General features: G+C 37.9%; 1 protein-coding gene across 1 annotated transcript; it reads right to left on the minus strand.

Annotated features, from left to right (window-relative positions):
- Nucleotides 1–208: 208 nt before the first annotated feature.
- On the minus strand, nt 209–17,561 carry DCAF17 (DDB1 and CUL4 associated factor 17). The gene is made up of 14 exons (XM_069861125.1): nt 17,393–17,561; nt 16,287–16,390; nt 14,824–14,914; nt 13,842–13,981; nt 13,000–13,078; nt 12,751–12,840; nt 11,270–11,377; nt 10,646–10,751; nt 6,601–6,743; nt 5,234–5,343; nt 4,747–4,834; nt 3,189–3,272; nt 1,614–1,769; nt 209–852 (listed from the first exon to the last, which is right to left on the minus strand). The coding sequence occupies exons 1-14, from the start codon at nt 17,546–17,548 to the stop codon at nt 664–666; spliced, it is 1,644 nt and encodes a 547-aa protein (XP_069717226.1). The 5' UTR covers nt 17,549–17,561; the 3' UTR covers nt 209–663.
- Between the last annotated feature and the right edge of the window lie 240 nt (nt 17,562–17,801).

Raw genomic sequence — 17,801 nt, forward strand, 5'->3', positions numbered from 1 at the left:
TCTAATGCTGTCTCATTAAATTTCATTTTCATGTTGTTTCTTTCTACAATTGTATTTCACTTTATATATATACATATATATGTTTATATATATAAAAACATATAAAAGGCAGTAAAACCATAATGTAGTAATGCTTCTTTTTAAACCAAAACACACAAAACCAGAAAACCTGAGTAATTTTATTTCTCACACAAAACCAACAGAAGGATTTTGTTTAAGTGGTTTAATGGTAACTGCCATTTTCATAATACATATAAAATTTATCCTATACAATTTTACATTCTTTGCTTAACTAACAGTCTGTATTAAAGTTGCATAGGTAAAACTACGTAAGACAGATTGCAGCAGATGGTAGATTATCCGTAAGTCCACAACTTTCTCCTTGATGTCCAGAATTTCAATCCAGTTGCTGAAAAGAAGCATCATTAATGCTGAATGCAGCATTTATTGAACCAGCGAATGCAGGAAAAGCCATGATGGATTACAGACATGTCCATAATGTTACAGAGAAAAAAAGAAACAAACCCCGATGTACTAGTACAAAAGTTTAAGATTAAATCCTGCCTGAAAAACAGCAGTTGACCAATTCATATGTATGAAGTCCTTAAATAACATCCAAATCGAAGTCTCCATAATTGTTAAATAAATTATAGTTAGAGTAGCTTAATTATACTCAAAAATTCTCCCTCCTTTTTTACAAAATGATTTTTCTGTTTTTTCATAGCTTGAACATTCATCATCTTTTGCAGTATCACAGACCATTTGGTAAATGTAACAACTGAATCTCCTGTTAGGCTTCTGTTCTATATGTAATACAAGGTCTCTGTCAAAGTAAACTTCATGACTGTAAGTCTGAAATGAAAGAAAAAAAAGATCTGATTGTAGTCTCTCTTTCTGCAACTTCCTAATACTCCTTCCATTTATTTAACTTCGGTGACCTCCATGATCAGACAGGGATTTTTTGTGGATACCCACAGGTTGTTCATCCAGAAAAGGACAGATTTTTTAATCTTTGAGAGATTCCCCACATGCCTATTTTAGGAATCTAAGTGCAATTCAAAGTGTCTGATTTAAGATCCGGAGCTGCCTATGTAGTCAATGACAAAAGAGGTACCAAGAGTGCTGAATTTTCAGAGCATCTAAGTTCAATGCCCACCTTAACTCAGATTGTATGACCAGCCCATTCTGCCTCTCCAAACACACAGGTAGTGAGGTCCATGCTTAATTCTATGTGTGAGTAGTTCAAGCTAAGCTAGTAAGACCACTTACAAGCTGTAAAGTTAAACTGATGTGACTAGTCAGAGGGCGAGTATTCAAGTTGATAAATACTTCAGAAATACCTAAGAACGACCCCTCCCCCAACCAACCAAACAAAACAAACCAGCCAACAACAACAACAAAATCTTAATTTCAAATCATGGAGATTTGCAGACAAGTGAACTACTGCCTGATGGAATACTTGTAAATTCTGAGCTATGATTATTATTTTGTACAAATCTCATCCATAGCACATGGCAACACTCTTCATATACCTGTGTCAAATCTGAACAAAAATGGTAGGTAAATGGGTACAGACAAGTGTTAGCATAAACAAAGACAGCAATTCTCCTCACCACATCCCAGGACTCCAGTAACGGAATACTCTTAAGCAGAATCCCACGTTCATTACAATGAAAGTCAAGGTGAGCTCTTCCATCAGCTCCTATTTGAGTAACTGCCACAGTGGACAACAAATCCAATTCATCTTCGTAGTCAACGATTTTGAATGTCTTAGGAAAAACAAAACCTCAAGTTTACAAATCAAACAAATTTGCATTCCCTAGTACCTAAACTGCATAGGTCTTTTTCTTTCAGGTGAAAGGAGAATTGGAAAAAATTGTAGTTCTTAAGTCTTTTGGTCTGATAAAGAAAACTGCCAGCCTGATACCCAACAGGCATCTTTGCCAACACAAGCTATCCAATGTATTTCAGCAAAATTAGTTAAGACAGGAGAGAAGAAAGTGATGTTCTGAACAATCCTAATGTGCAAGTACATCTACTTTATATATAATACAGGAAATAGAAAAAAGTACTTTGAAAGTGGCAGAAGAAACATATTTAAACTCCCCGCCCTCTCTTGAAGCAGACACGTTAGAGACAGAATAGCTTAAAATCATTACTGGTTTATCATTATTGGTTTATCGTTATTGGTTTATCATTACTGGTTTATCATTATTGGTTTACGAGGTATTATATATTAGTGGTATATTTATATTACTGGCATATGAGGGTAATTCCACTCATATGAACTCCTCCATGTTCTGTTCAGAGCTCTCTCTTGCTCCACAGCATATGTGACAGTGAAGAACTGAGACCAAAAGATGAAGGTTGTCAACTGCCTTAATTGCCTCTATCTCACTTTTACGGACCTAGTAACTTTCTACTTAAAATTGAGCCAGTCTTTTTCTTCCATAATGGAAAAATACCTACTGGAATCACAAGTAAGGTATAATAGCAGTGGGAAAAATAGTGTGCAGACTTTAATTTTTATTCCATTAAAAAAAAAAAAAGAGTGGATAGAAGTGAACTGCAGACCTTAAGGGTTATACTGGACATTCCTGTATTTTTACCATAGTAAAATCTATTTCCTAAGAAAAACAAACAGAAATGACTGCCAGAAAATGATAAATGTAACTGTTGTGCTTATGTCAATTACAGCTCCAGCTCTACCTAGAGAGCTAAAAAATATTCTTCATAACCTCTTAAAGACTCAGAGGCAAACGGTGTTTTCACTCTCAAGAAGCAGTTACTTAAAAAGAAGTATTTTTTTCATTTCATAAAATGATTTGTAACAAATGCTTAACGGAGATGTTTGAATGGAGAGAGGAGTAATGGTTCGTCACATTAACATATAATTTCTGTGCCAATGAAGTTGCATAGAGTTATGACAGCAGCATGGGGCATAAGATCAGTTCTTAAAAGAGTCTACCCAAAGCACAAATGTCAACCAAGGAGAAAAGACAACAGACACAGAGGGAAAATGAAGATATTGGAAGCTAAGAAGACAGGCAGCCATAGAAAAGGAATAAAGGACTCAAAGATTAACACAACTAATGTCTACAGCCACTGCACCGGAAACAAGAATAACTTCTAGCTATCTAACCATCTTACAAGATCCGTGATTTGCTCTCACCCACTACATCAGTTACCTCTTGTTCTGGGTCATCATCCAGCAAGTTAAAACGTTTTTTCACCACGCGACCAGAAGCTGTTACAGTAACAGTGTCATTCACCTTGGGAGAAAAAGAAAAAAGTGACTCTGGAGCGTTTTAGTCTCTTCTTATCTATTTAACAATATCTCCATTTCATGTGTTTTATCTCTCAGATCTTGTTTTACACACTAGTTATGTATGACCCTAGTGCTGCTATCTCTTCTTCGTAAGGGCTCATGAACTAGGTGGCTTTAGTTGAGGTATTACTGATGTTTAACTCGTATTGAGAGGTTCTCAGTCTTGTAGAGGTGGCAAAGGTTCTCAACTACCATAATTTTTAGAACAAAAGTGGCTGGAGCAAAGATGCTGGAATGCAAATTAAGACAGCTGAGTCACTACTAATTTGTTTTTTAAATGCTTACTTCCCGAAGATGGCGAAAGTAGCATCTTAAACTACCACAGCTGCTTCCACTGGACCTCATTAGCACAAAAAACATTCAAAACTTGGATATCCGGTCAAAAGGAAAAGGCACAGCACAGACAGGATTAGAACTCATATTTCTTTGCTCTTACTGCAACAGAAGTTATCTAAACAAACCCTAAAATAAAAATGTATGCCAAGTCATTAGATGACAAAGCTTAACCTTTCTCAATTCAAAATTAGTATCACTAATTTCCAGTGACGTTACAGAACTCAAACGATAAAAACTTTCTTTGATAAAAGACATAACTTTGTATGCTGAAGCAAAATGACAGTTCCAGGCAATGCAAAAAAAATCTGCTTCAGAAGCGTGTCCTTTAACCTTTCTGACATTTAGATCGTCTTTGTGATTTTCTTTCATAAAAGACTTCATGAAACAATCAAGGTGATTCAACAGCTCATTTCTACCACAGGGTTCAGATCATCCCCTCACCACTTGGTTCCATGTTTCTGCACTCTTCTCACTGACTGGTGACTCAGTTCTGTTCTGTTTGAGCTCCAGTTCAGCTCATCAAGCAAATGGAAAGCTGTTCCCCTTTTCTGCTGGGTTATTATTCTATTATGTTTAGTGCACTGATTCAGCTCACCAAGGTTTAGGTGAATGCCAAAGCTGTCACAAAGGAGTGACAGGTATGCACGGCCAGTAAAAGAAAATGACTTTTAGATGTAAGGTATTGTCTTTGTTGTCTATGAAGGCTTACCTGCAAGTTATGAGAGGCCTGAAACATTTCTAGCACTTGTATGATTGACTTACCTGAGCACCAGAAACACACACAGTTGGTGGCACCTTCTGTTGAAGGTAACCTGCCACCATTTTTTACAAATGTTTTGTATCAGCGGTACCTCATTATACTGTACACCATAAAGAATGCTGAAGCCTAGAGAAAAGACTGGAGGTTTCACAAAGCTACCCTAAAAGTCTTACTGTTTTCAGTTTTTTTTCAATGAAGACACTGCATATCTTTCAATAAACTCTGAATTAAGCTCATAATTAAGCTCATTGATTACTCACACACGCAAAAACCTTCTGTATTGCTCAAAATCATACATTTTGTTCTCGGACACTGAACTCACACAGTTTTCTCTGTTTGCCACAATTGTAAAATCTTCTGCAATCTCCATTTGATCTGTGTTATTTTTAACTTCCTTAAACTTCAAGACTCTACAAAAGAAACAGAAATTATGAAATAAGTCATGCATTCTAATCCAGCTGCTGTAACACTGCTATATTTATAATATTAAATAATCAGGTATATTAAAACATCAGAAATAACCAAAATGGAAATAAATTATTTTTGTAACTTATCAGTGAAATTTTAGCACAGTGGTCCTTGAACATTTATGAGATCAAAATCTACTGTTTGCTGCCAATGCTTACATTCATCACGTAGAAATCTGCAGATGCTTCTACCAGAACTTCCAATTCTGACAAATTAATAGATTTTACATTTTTTAGGGCTTGATGAGTGTTTTAGCCTGCAAATTGTCAAACTACTGAATTTATGCAGTTATTCAACTTTTCCTCTAATGAAAATAACATTTGTGAAAAAAAGGCTCATACTTTATCAGATTTGGTCCCGCGTGGATTATTCTGCCCGACATATCTGGGTGGAAATATATCCAGTCAGGTTCCAGTGAACAGCATTTCATATCCTGTATGCCATTTTTTGCCTGAAGAAGGAAAGGAAAGCTTAGAATATTAGTATTTTGAAAGTCTCACAGATCTAATTAAAGAGGAAATACCAAGCTCCTCTCCACATATCTCTGAAGGTTTTTAAGTATTACTCCTAATCATGACCAGAACGGATGGCAATGGAACAATAATAATAGAGACTCAGTTCCAATTCTCAAGATATTCCACTGAACAATTTCGACTTTTTTTCCTATGCAGTAAGCAATGACCTTGTACCACACAACTATACATGGCCCTGCCTCTCCTGAAACTACACAAAATGAAGATTTAACCTATGCTCTGCAAACTTTTAACAATTCCAGCAATTTGAAGGTAAAGATGTGAGATGTGTCAAGACATGAGAAAACAATTGGCACAAACTTTGACCCAAGCTTCTAACATCAGCCTCTTTTGTGGAAGTATTTGTGCAGCAGGTAAGCCTGGGATAGCTTGCAGTCAACATCTTGGGATTTTGGCAGTGACTTCTTGTAGTTCAATTTAGCTGACCCTGATCAAATTTTGAAATGTATGAACCCACATAGAACAAAAGAGGTTATGAAAGATCTGTTTTGAAAATAAGAGATAGGAGGGGGTCACTGATTTGATTAAACTACTAAGAGAGATGAGGAAATTTACAGATTAGAAGTTTTTTAGTGAAGAACCCTGAACTAACAGGCCTAGAAGCTGCTTGTATTACAGAAGGATCTTCAGGTCAAATTCAAATCCAAAATAAAACCCAAGATGAAAAACACATGATGAATAGAACAAGCAAAAATAATTAGGAATGCTGGATTAAACTGAGCAATAACATCTTCTGAAGGAGAGAGACAGAAGTTACAAATCAGGGATATAGTAGGAACATTAAGGAAACTTATTCTGCAATTTCTTAAAATGTTTCTTTTTTCAAGCCATTTAGCAGGCTGACTAGTCAGAAGTGCATTAAGACGTTATCATGCAAGGAATCAGCTAATGAAATTCTGCTTGAGCCTTAACTTTAAACTGAGAATACACTGTGTGTAGCACTGATCGTGCTACCGCTGTACTAGAATGGAGGAATAGCAGAAGCACTACTGATTCAGAAGAAAACATTTTACACATGACTCCACTGGACAGCAGATATAACACTGTGGGGTGATTCCTGAGAGCACCACACTGGAAAACAAGGGTATGGTTACCTCAAGCACTACTCAGAAGAAGAGATTAAGACAAACATGATCCACATTCATTTCAGAGACTCTGCTACCTGAATATATTACCAAAGCATTGTCTTTCAGAGAACAAATGTGGAAGACTCCTTTATGTTTTTTCTTGTTAGGTGTGATGATATAATGCCAAGGGTAACCTCCAATTTGAAATGCATTCTCCAGAGTAGATGCTTCAAATAGCAAAGGTGGGGTATCTGCAAATATTTGGTAATGTTAACACCATTAGTAGCAGAACAATCATAATTCATTTGATTGTTACAATTCTAAATTGCATTAAAACTATTAATTTTTCAGAAGTTTTGAAGACTGGTGGAAATACATTGGCTGTGATCTTTTTCTAGCACCAGCTATGCTACATCTCCTAGCATGCAGGCACACATCCGCAGCTCCCCGTGGAAGGTTCCTGCCTTCTCATAACTTCATGCTGAACTGCTCTTCTGATACATTTGACTGACTTCATTCCAAATGAGTTGGAGAAGCAAAGATGCAGCAAACACTTAAAATTAATCCAGCTCATCTGAATGAGAGATTATGTACATATGAACAGGCCAAAAGCATAGCAAAATGGTCACTATTCTCTTGGGAAAAATAGTAATAAATAGCTGGAAACAGGCTAACAGCAGCAATCGCAAGTAACAGAATTAAATGCAGCAAGATACGCAAATCTGAATATTTCTTCTCCTTCTGGGTAACACAACAAAACAGTGTAGACCACAATGAATGCAATCTGTCTCAGAGTTCATAAAAATTAATACAACTCTAAATAAAAGCAATTTCTACAGCTGCTACGACTCCATGAATTCTAGATTGAAGATTGGCTCTTTCTAACAGTACAGAGAAGTGTTGCAAGAAACGGACAAAATGTGGAGAAAATCTGCAATTACATGGGGCATTTAGACAGGTAGAATATAAAAATCCAAGCTGAATTACTGTGAGAACAAGGTTCTTGTAAGGATTTTCGCGTCCCAAAGGTCTCACCCAAATTTTGACTTGTTTTTGTCCTGCTTAGTGTAGATAATTATCCAGATCCTAGGCAAGGGCGTGAAGATGTCACATGACATCAGAAAGTGCCTAAACAGTGTTTTTCTCTTTTTCAGTCATTTATGTTTCCAACTTAGCCATTTAGATTGAAACAAATCAGTTCACTGCCCATGGAAATTAAGTGTTTCCTAAGCTGGAAACTGTCTATCCTCTAGTTGTCTTTTGGACTAACCCACAGGCAATGCTAGATTCTGCAAGATATAACAAAGTATAGGTTATGAAAGCCAAGGCATCTGCTGAAAATGTAGAGAATGCTGAAAACGGAAGCATAAGCAGAGAACCTACTGATATTAAAATCTGTCAGAAAATGAAAAATTAATCCAGAAAATCTGTTAACTTTTTACACTATGGACTTTTTAGTTTTAAATAAAGCATATATAGCAAGGCCTTTCAAAATTTCTGGTAGATGAACTAAATGATAGACTCATATGGGTTTCAATAACAAGCTACTAAGCTAATAATCTTAAGCAGTACAGGCTGCTAAGATGCCTTTCTTTTTATGTTCATTTGGCAAAGATTTGCAAGATCACGGCCACCTAAATCACTGTGATGGCACGACTCTGCTGCCTCAGCTCCCTCTTTCCTGCTGTGTGTCATTTGCTCTTGTTGTGCAACACCTCCTGTTCTCCTTGGTTTTCAGTCCTTTCCCTCATATTGCAAGTTTTCAATCTCCAGTTGAGCTTCTTTTCTCACTTCCTTAAAACTACTCAGCCTCATCTAAACATCAAGCCTAAGGTTGTTCCTGGCTGCACTAACAAGTATTTGTTCTAAACTTATAAAAAAAATAATTCTCAGCAGAACATCTTCCTCTTTGTTTAGTATGAAATTACTGTATCCTCTAATAATAAATCAAACTACTCTGGACCTTTCAGGAAGTGACACAATGAAGTTCTATAGGTACTTTTCCATTCTGTCCACTGTGATCAAACTCATATTTCCTACCAGTCAGTAGTGGTAAATGGTATAGCAGGTACATAAGAGCCTGTAAGTTTTGACCATAGAATCATAGAATAGCTTGGGTTGGAAGGGACCTTAAAGACCATCTAGCTCCAATCCCCCTGCCATGGGCAGGGACACCTCCCGCTAGACCAGGCTGCCCAAGGCCCCATCCAACCTGGCCTTGAACACCTCCAGGGATGGGGCAGCCACGACTTCCGCAACTTGCCTGGGCAACCAGTGCCTCACCACTCTCATTGTCAAGAAATTCCTCCTTATGCCTGGTCTAAATCTGCCCCTCTCCACTTTATACCCATTACCCCTCGTCCTATCACCACAAGCCTTTGTGAACAGTCCCTCCCCAGCTTTCTTGTAGCCCCTTCAGGCACTGGAAGGTCGCTATAAGATCTCCTCAGAGCCTTCTCTTCTCCAGGCTGAACAACCCCAACTCTCTCAGCCTGTCCTCGCATGGGAGGAGCTCCAGCCCTCCGATCATCCTGCCAGCCCTCCTCTGGACCCGTTCCAACAGCTCCATATCCTTCTTATATTGAAGATTCCGTATACATTGGGTACCTAACATATCATAAAACCAGCGCCCTAATAACTGCCATCCCTTCAGGCAGTTTCTGTAGGGAGACTCGGACTAAATAAGCAGGAAAATTACACATAGTTAAATTATAGTGAATACTTAAACTTAGCTTAATACTTAAGCTTTAGCTTAAACTCTGAAACAGTTAATATCTCGCTCGCTGAAGCGTTCTATTAAACTGCAGTCAGTCAGCATCTTGCTCTGAAAAGAAAACAGCTCAAAAACCACAGGAATGCAACTATCTGCAAAGACCAGCCACGAAAAATGTCTGTCATGAGTTCAAAACTTCCTAACCACAAATTCTTGAATATGATTCAAGATCCAAAGTGTTTTCTCTAGTACTTTGGTGTTAAATATCAAAACTAAAAACTAGAGTGATCTATAAGACAAGAGAGCATATCTGGTATAAGCTTCCTATTAAAGCTCCCACAGCATGTTTTAAACAGGCTTCTGACATTAAATTGTGGCTTTGCAGGCTAAGACAGAGAGGAAAATGAGGAGAAATTTTGCTTTGCAGAACCAAGAGACGTCAATTATAGCAGTCTATCACTTTGTTTCAATAAATTATTGCATTGTAACTGAAAGCCTTCACTATCTAAAGTCTATATTTTATTTTTGTGCATTTTCTCAGGTTTATGTAAAACTGGTTTGGTTTGCCTGTTATTATCTGACACTGTTTGCAAACAGAGAGATCAAAAGCACGTTTTTATTTGGACAGTCACCTGGAAAAAACATTTAATACAGAAACATTTAAGATTTAAGACACCGAAGCACGCATTATTTGATACTAGTAAAACCTATTTTGTTTGGCTTTTTTTTTTTACTTTTCAAATTCCTCAAGTGTAAACTTGTGAGAATGTATTTTTGAAGTTAAAAAGCATTTCAAATAAAGTCTCAGGCTTTTGTCATTCATGAAGATTATTAGCACCAAATTCTAATCTCAAATGCACCAACAGAAATGATTGGTTTCAGACAAATTAAAGTCATTACATAAAGCAGAAAATTAAGTTAATGATTCAAGGCATAAGAATTGGTTTTAATTATCTTTTCTCTCATCAGGAATTAACTTTATTGAAACTGGCACATTTCTGACAACTTAGAATTATCAAAATGCAATTCTGACAAGCTGTATTCGGTCTCCTTGATTCCCCTCTGCAAGTTCAATTAAACCTTCTCATGTCTTTTGCTTAAAGACCGTACACTGTTTCTGGGCATCCTAACAGCCCCAGCCCTTCCTCCTGCCCATAAGCAGCAGTGAGCAGAAATAAGGAAGGAGTTTCCACCTCATGCATTGCTTGTGAAGTTTTTGAAATAGCTTAGTTGCTGTACTTGTTTTCTAGGTAAGTCCTATGTAATTAATTCTCGTAATTAGAAAGTAGAGCAAAGCACATTTTTACTATAACATAAACCCAGCAATATAGGTACAGTGCAATATGAATACCCTAATTTCAATGTGTTTTCTTGCTGTGAACCAAGTCATAATTAATTCACAAAAGCCACCAGCCAAGACAATACAAAGATGATAAATACCTGTTATTTTAATGTTACATGGAAGACCATATGGATACTTTCCTACAACTCCCACTTGACCATTCCAGTTGAATTCATTTCCCAAATCAAATGGCTGTTCCATGAACTAAAATAACACAGAACAATTTAGCTTTATTGCTGCATATTTACTTGCTGATTAGTTTACTGCTTCCTTACTTTATCTTGCTAGATACTGCTTGAAGTTGTATTTTTGAATTAAGGTTAGATTTTTGATTAGAAGAATAAACTCAAAAGTCTCACTGCAGTTCTGTTTCAGATCAAACTATCTCTCATGCTTATCAGTTTCTAGCCTTAACACTCACCTGTAACTACAGACTAGGTGTGTAAAGAGCACACCCTGGTCTAGCATTTACAGAGCTCCTTCTCTATATGTGCTTAAGTGCCTGTCTGACCCTGTATCTCTGATGTTTTGCCACTTGTAGCTGGTGTGAGTAGAATTTTCTGAGTGTAACCATTTGCACCTTCTGTCTGTAAACAGATTTAGGCAAGAACTCCATCCCTTGACACATCCCCCATGTATCTTTGTGGCCTTACATGAATATTTATGATTTGTTGCCCCAAAATAGCATGGGCTGTATGAAAAAAAAATTCATTTTTCATTACCTGTTCAGAGATGGCCTGAAAGTTATACAGCCTGACCAGACCCATGCTATACATTACAATCAGGATTCCATTAGAAACAGCAACATCTGTCACACTATTACCAAATATCTGGAAAAAAGGAAGAGAAAAATATTCCATTAGGGAAGAAATAATTGACAGACAATGCAAAATATTGACATCATGTCCTTAATTTTGCAGTCACTTCAATTTTTCCTGCTAACCAAACTCTATGTGTTTTAGTTCATGAACTCATCTGTTCTCCTAAGTTTCTTTAATCTTTGCACTGCAGTAACACCTGAGGTTATGTTAGTCCTACTCTGCAAGCAAATTAATTCTCTAATCAATTCTCAGTATATCCTCATGTTACCCATTTATTATCATACACGAACAGATATTACCCAGCATCCCACAGAAATGTTAGCAAAGCTAACAACTCAGTCTAAAAGCACTGATTTCAGATTTTGTTCTTTCTTCATCACCAGAGTAAAACACTAGTCTAATGATGGCCCTATGACTGTGTACAGCTGTACTAAAACTACATTATCCAGCTGTCAAGACTACAGAATCCTCTCTGAATCCAAATTAGACACATACACAAGAAGCTGACTTAGCCCTTTTAATAATTATGCAGTATTCTTTTGTGCCACTGCTTAACACACCTATAGTGAGAAAAAAACCCCAACAAACTAATACTTAATATTTGGTGAATAACAACACATGATATTTGTAGGTTTTTTTACTAGAGATGCTTGTAAATGTAGTTATCATTTCTTTAATCTGAATCACTATGTAAAAAAGCAATTAAAACAGGGTTAAGAACAGGCTGAAAAACACTTAAAAGAAAAAAAAAATCCCAAAGTTCCAAGATCTTAACACTATCAGTGATCCTGTGATCAGTTTGGTCCCAAAAGGTGACTGATTTTTCTGAGGTCACAGACTGACCTCAGAAAGACTGTTTGTTCTGAATTGATAAAGCAAGATAACATATTTACATTTTGCCATTCAGTATCAACGATGTAAGTTTAAAATGCTTGTAATTGTATACAGAATTCATAGACTATAACTAGGAGTGGGTCAGATGCACATATATCCTTCTTCAAAGAGGTAAAAAGAATTCCACAAACATTATAGGATTCCTTAATTCTTATGATTGCTATAAGTAAAGGCTAAAGTCCTTCTCCATGTCAAAGAGTAACCCAATAGCAGAATGCATGTGTATTCTCTCTTCTGGTCATTCAAGTTAAGAATCTTCCCCCCAACGCTCCTGTCAGACACAGGAACAACATCCCATCGCAGAGGGATTGGAACTAGATGATCTTTAAGGTCCCTTCCAAGCTATTCTATTACTGCTAATTAATGTTGTAGGGCACTATGTGTTTACAAGCTGCAAGTATGACTTCTGAAATTCTGGGACAATTGCCTAAATTATGCCTCACATACAATTACAATACAGATCACAATTAATAGCAGAATTAACTTACCTTTTTGTTTATTTCTAGCATTCCAATGAACGAAAGTGGTAAAACTTGGAATACAGCAAGATAAAACAATACAGACTGTTGGATACCTGCCTGGGAAGGAACAATACTGGATATAGTTATTATACTTAAGGCATTTCTTAACAGCAGGACACCTTCATCTCCTACCATAACAACAAATGTCTCTCTTGTAATTTTTTTTCATTGATTTTGTAAACATTCAAGAATTGCAGAGTTTTCCAACAAACTTACCTGCCGTGCTGCTGCAGGGAGCTTATTCTGAGCTGACTTTACAACCATTACTTCTTGAGGAGTATCCCAACTCAGATACCTATTTGTGACAAGAAAGGCCTGTCTTAATAATCTAAAATTAATTTAATAATAAATACATTATTTCACATAAAATACAACATACTGTAACTACACAGATCCCCATGTCCAGGCGAACTGTTCAGTATCTGATTTGGGAGAGGTGCCTGATATATTTGCTCTCTGCAATAATGTAAAACTTCCAGAATGAGGAATGGCCGATTTCATACTTGGTTGTGAGAAGAACTACCTTAATTTTCCTCTGTCCCTTCACAAATCACTACTTCTTATCCTTCAACCTAAAGGAAATAATTTCCTCTGAGAAATGAAAAGAAATGTACAGCTTATCAGAAGCAGTAATTGCTCTGCTTTTAAAGATCAGAATGGCTACTCTATGGAGAAAAATGCTTGCAAGTTAAAAATAGCTTAAATCTATTTTTCTTATGTTTTATGAAGTTTGTTTTACAGCTCTTGAAGGTCCTCTCCTGGTATGTTGCTATTGCAATATCAAAGGCTGTAAAATGGTCATAGAAATGCCAATAGTAGCCTATTTTTTTGTGGATTTTGTGGAACTTGATACCAAATTTGAGGTCATAATACTGACACTGCTGAAGTTCTTCCATAGAAAACAGCACATAGACATTTAGAAACTGCACTCTGGTTAACGTACTAGACTAACTAACTTAAAGTCAGCCATAGGATAGCACTAAAATAGACACGATTCCCTGTTTCCAGTACAGTACTAATGATTGTTAATTATATAAAGCCTAATCAATGTTTAATACCTGAACTTGCAACAGGAACCAGCAAGGTATACTTTTTCTAGTATTTCTCCACTATCAGCAGAGAGACGTAGAAGCCAGTTCTGCACCGTCAAGACTATCAGGGAAGATTTATAGTCTGATGGATGTGGTAGCATTTCCCCCTACAGAACAAAAAGTTATCAGAAAAAGTTTGTACCAGGAGCATGCATAACATTTTGACGCAGTAAAAAGAAAACAGATGTTAGTACACATTCCTTAAAAAATAAAGATGAAAAACTGCCAGCTAATGACATCAGGATCTCTAAGCTCCGGGCTATGCCAAATAGTCCTCTGTCTATCACATAAATAACCCGTTGTTACACTTTTTGCAAGGCAGTTATCTCCTCTAGAAAAGACACCTATTAAAACTTCTTTGCCTTGTAAAAATGAAGCATAACTACTTAGTGATCTAATGAATAACAGTCTTGAAGACACAATTGCTTAAGTACTGCAAAGTGAGGCATTCAGTGGTAACTCAACAGTAATGCTTTATTCAAGGATGGGGGTTAATATTCCTAAATTCTGTGAAGGCTGGATGAGAAAAAAAACTCCTTAGGGAAGGGGGAAATAATATAATTTATTAATTAGAAATAGAAGAGTAGCTTTTGGGCAGAGTTGCTTTAATGGGTCTTCAGTTTATCAGCTAATTAAAAAACAAAGAAAAAATTACACAGAATTTATGTTGTAAGGAACTAAGAGTTAGTTTCATGAGCACAAAAGCACCATCTTAAAAATCTTCCACAAAAGCTCACAAAAAAGCATTTGAATGTACGATTGAGAAATTCAGAGGAGTATACCTCTAAACATTCAGTCAAAAGAAATAGGCACACAGTGCATCTTAAATTCCATAAAAACACTGAGAAAATAGTTTGCACAGACAGAATGCTCTCTTCTGAATATGATTTACTAAAATATATTAATTTGGATTTTTGCACAGCAATGCTCTAATAAAATGCAATCTTACCAGCGGGCATTCCAATAATAAAGCATCTTCAATTTTTTCTGACTTGGAACACTTTGTTTTTTGATAAAGTATTCTTGGCTCTTGTGCAATGCTGGAGGAAAATGATTGCTAATCATTAGTCTATAAATGACTTTCTATCAACAAGTAATTTCACACAGTTTTATAAATCTTGCCTTCTCTTTTGGGCAGGTCAAAAATCCAAACATCTTAATTTTACTTTGTAAATATAACCTGAAATTGTTCTCAAAATAAGGCCTAAAAACCAATATGTAATACACAAAAGCTAAACTTCTCTATATTTTGTGTTTTGGTGTTGGGATTCTTTCTGTTTTGCTTGGGTTTTTTTTTGTGTGTGTGTGTTGTTGCATTTTGGTTTTTAAATAACAAACTTAACAGCAACATTCTTACCTTAGTGATATACAGTAAAAAGGAAGCATATTCCAGAAACTAACCATAATCCTGGAACCTGCCCTTCAAGCTCTTTCAGTGTTGCCTTTTATAATATAAATGCGTGGCATCAGTGATAGGTATTTAAAATAAAAACCCTCACTACTAGAATAAAAGCTCTGCACTGTACACAGTTCTCCTCTCAGGGCGAGGATGAGACGAAGAGTAGACCTGAAAGATGTCAGACAGGTTAACCCAGTACTGGAAAGCACTCAGACAACACAGCAATAAAAGGCTGCTAAATAGGTTTGGATCTCTGCTCTAAGTGATAGATTAATTCAATTAACTCTCAGTGGTTTACACTGACAACAGTAATTTGTCTTTTACGGATCAATGACACTGTCCCAAAGCTGTTCTGACCACAACTTACTCAGCAACACTGTTCTCCAAGTCCCAGCTCCTTCCCTCACAAGAGCAGTGGGGAAGGACAGGGACTGGTGTTTGCAGGACTTCCCGTCCTCTGCCCTGCCCTGTACTGCCTCCTAAGCTGCCTCTGCAGCAGATGATGGAACAGGAGAGCACATTACATCAGAGAACCGATCCACAAAATATATGAACAAACACCAGCAAGAACTCTGCACACTGCATTTGTACATGAACACTCATCTGCTTCTTTAGTGCAGAGTTTAGAAACATAGTTTCAAGCGTATTGCACTTCGTGACACGTTCGGTAGCACCCTGTTAAGTACCAGATCACAAAGTGCTACTGTTCATTTGCTTTTTTAGCACAAAATTATAAAATGGTAATAATATCTCACTCCTATTGAAGAGCTCTGAAAGGTGAAGTCACGCAGCACCAGTAAGACTAGTGGTCCCTGCACCAAGGCAGATGTCACACTGAGACACAATGGCATCTGAGAGTAATTTAACAAAGATCTACGCGCCTGGTTATTTTTGATTCATAAGTAAATTCCACCTAATTTACAGGGGTTATTTGGATGAGTGAAGTTAGTGACATGTCTAATACAGAATCTCAGTGTTACAACTGTAAGAACTTTAAATTGCAAATTTGTTACCTGCTAATACAGCACTGGTAATTGTCCAAGTAAATTCTTCCTCTTTCATAGGCGATAGGAGATGCTGAATGAGTCGTCCAAACATTCTTGAATTTAGTAGCTTCCTGAAACAGACAGTGGTTGTAACAGTGATGGCTTTGGTAACAAAACTTACTTTTGGAAAATATTTTATTTGGCCCCTACAGCATAATAACCTACTTTAATTGAACATTTGCTGTTAAATATATAAAGGAAAATGTGGGGTTTTTTAAACCAAACTCAAAGATCTTTTTATTAGCTATTATGGACAGCATGGGTTATGAGTATTTTGTCACTAACTTGCCTGCATTAAAATTAAAACTGACAACTAAACTTTAACGGCAACTTCTAAAATCAAGAACATAATTCCCCAGACTATCAATATGCACATGACTCTTTTATATATAATTAATTTACTGAGTATCCTATCCCATTTTGCTGTTGATGTCTGAGTGAAAGTTAGAAAAATGTTTACAGTTACTCAGAAAAAGTGCCTGAAACGTTACTGGGATAAAGCGCTCACATAAAGTTTCTTGCATGCATCACAGACAGCAGGAGCTCTACAGAGGTAACAAGGGGCCCAGTCTCATACAAATACTTTTGTTTTTTCTTTTAAGTAAGTCAGCTATACTCATTTTTATTTCGGCCACTGATTGCTTTGTGTAAGCAGACGCTTAATAATAAATATATTTTCAATACAACACCATCGCCAACTACTGCACGGGAGCAGAAATTGCTTTGATAAAAAAATATCAAGTTCGCTTTAGTCTGTAACAGGTTTAACCCTTTTTTTTCTTGAACATCGAATCATAGAATCACCAGGTTGGAAGAGACCCACCGGATCATCGAGTCCAACCGTTCCTGTCAAACACTAAACCATGCCCCTCAGCACCTCGTCCACCCGTGCCTTAAACACCTCCAGGGAAGGTGACTCAACCACCTCCCACCACCATAACTGTCACAGACTCGTCAGGGGGTTGTTTAGCTGACGACATCTGCTGATCACAGAACGACCCGAGCTGGAAGGGACCCACAAGGCTCCCGATCCTCGAGCCCCGTGGGACCCCGCCCGGCCGGCCCCGCCTCACCTGGCACATTATCCTCCTCAGCAGTCCCAGGTTGTGCCTGTGGGCCACCCCGGCATCTCGGGCATAAAACCCGAGGGCCCTACGGGCGAGGAGCTGGCAGACGCTGCGCGCACCGGGCGACCGGGCGGCCCCGCTCCCGCCGGCCCGCGGAGACATCCCGGCCTGGGGCGGGGCGAGCGGCCCTGGAGGCCCCGGGGCGGGCAGAGGCGCCGCCGAGGGTCCCGCTCTCCGCCTCCCGAGCAGCGCGAACAGAGGCCTCCGGCGGCGGCGGCGGCAGCGGCGGCGGGGCGGGGCCGGGCACCACGTGTCCCCTCTCCACGCCCCGCCCCCTCACGCGCGCGCCGGGCGGCAGAAGCCACGCCCCTTCCCACAACACCCCGTTCGATAAGCCACGCCCCTTCCCGCACCC

Source organism: Phaenicophaeus curvirostris, chromosome 7, assembly GCF_032191515.1.
Source record: "Phaenicophaeus curvirostris isolate KB17595 chromosome 7, BPBGC_Pcur_1.0, whole genome shotgun sequence".
NCBI lineage: Eukaryota > Metazoa > Chordata > Aves > Cuculiformes > Cuculidae > Phaenicophaeus > Phaenicophaeus curvirostris.

Excerpts from the sequence above, each read along its gene's own strand:
- DCAF17 (XM_069861125.1), bottom strand. The coding sequence starts at position 17,548 with ATGTCTCCGCGGGCCGGCGGGAGCGGGGCCGCCCGGTCGCCCGGTGCG. Across the intron at positions 14,915-16,286 it reads TACCAGTGCTGTATTAGCAG|CATTGCACAAGAGCCAAGAA; the intron begins GTAACAAATTTG and ends ATTTTCCTCCAG. Across the intron at positions 11,378-12,750 it reads TGCTAGAAATAAACAAAAAG|ATATTTGGTAATAGTGTGAC; the intron begins GTAAGTTAATTC and ends CCTTTTTTCCAG.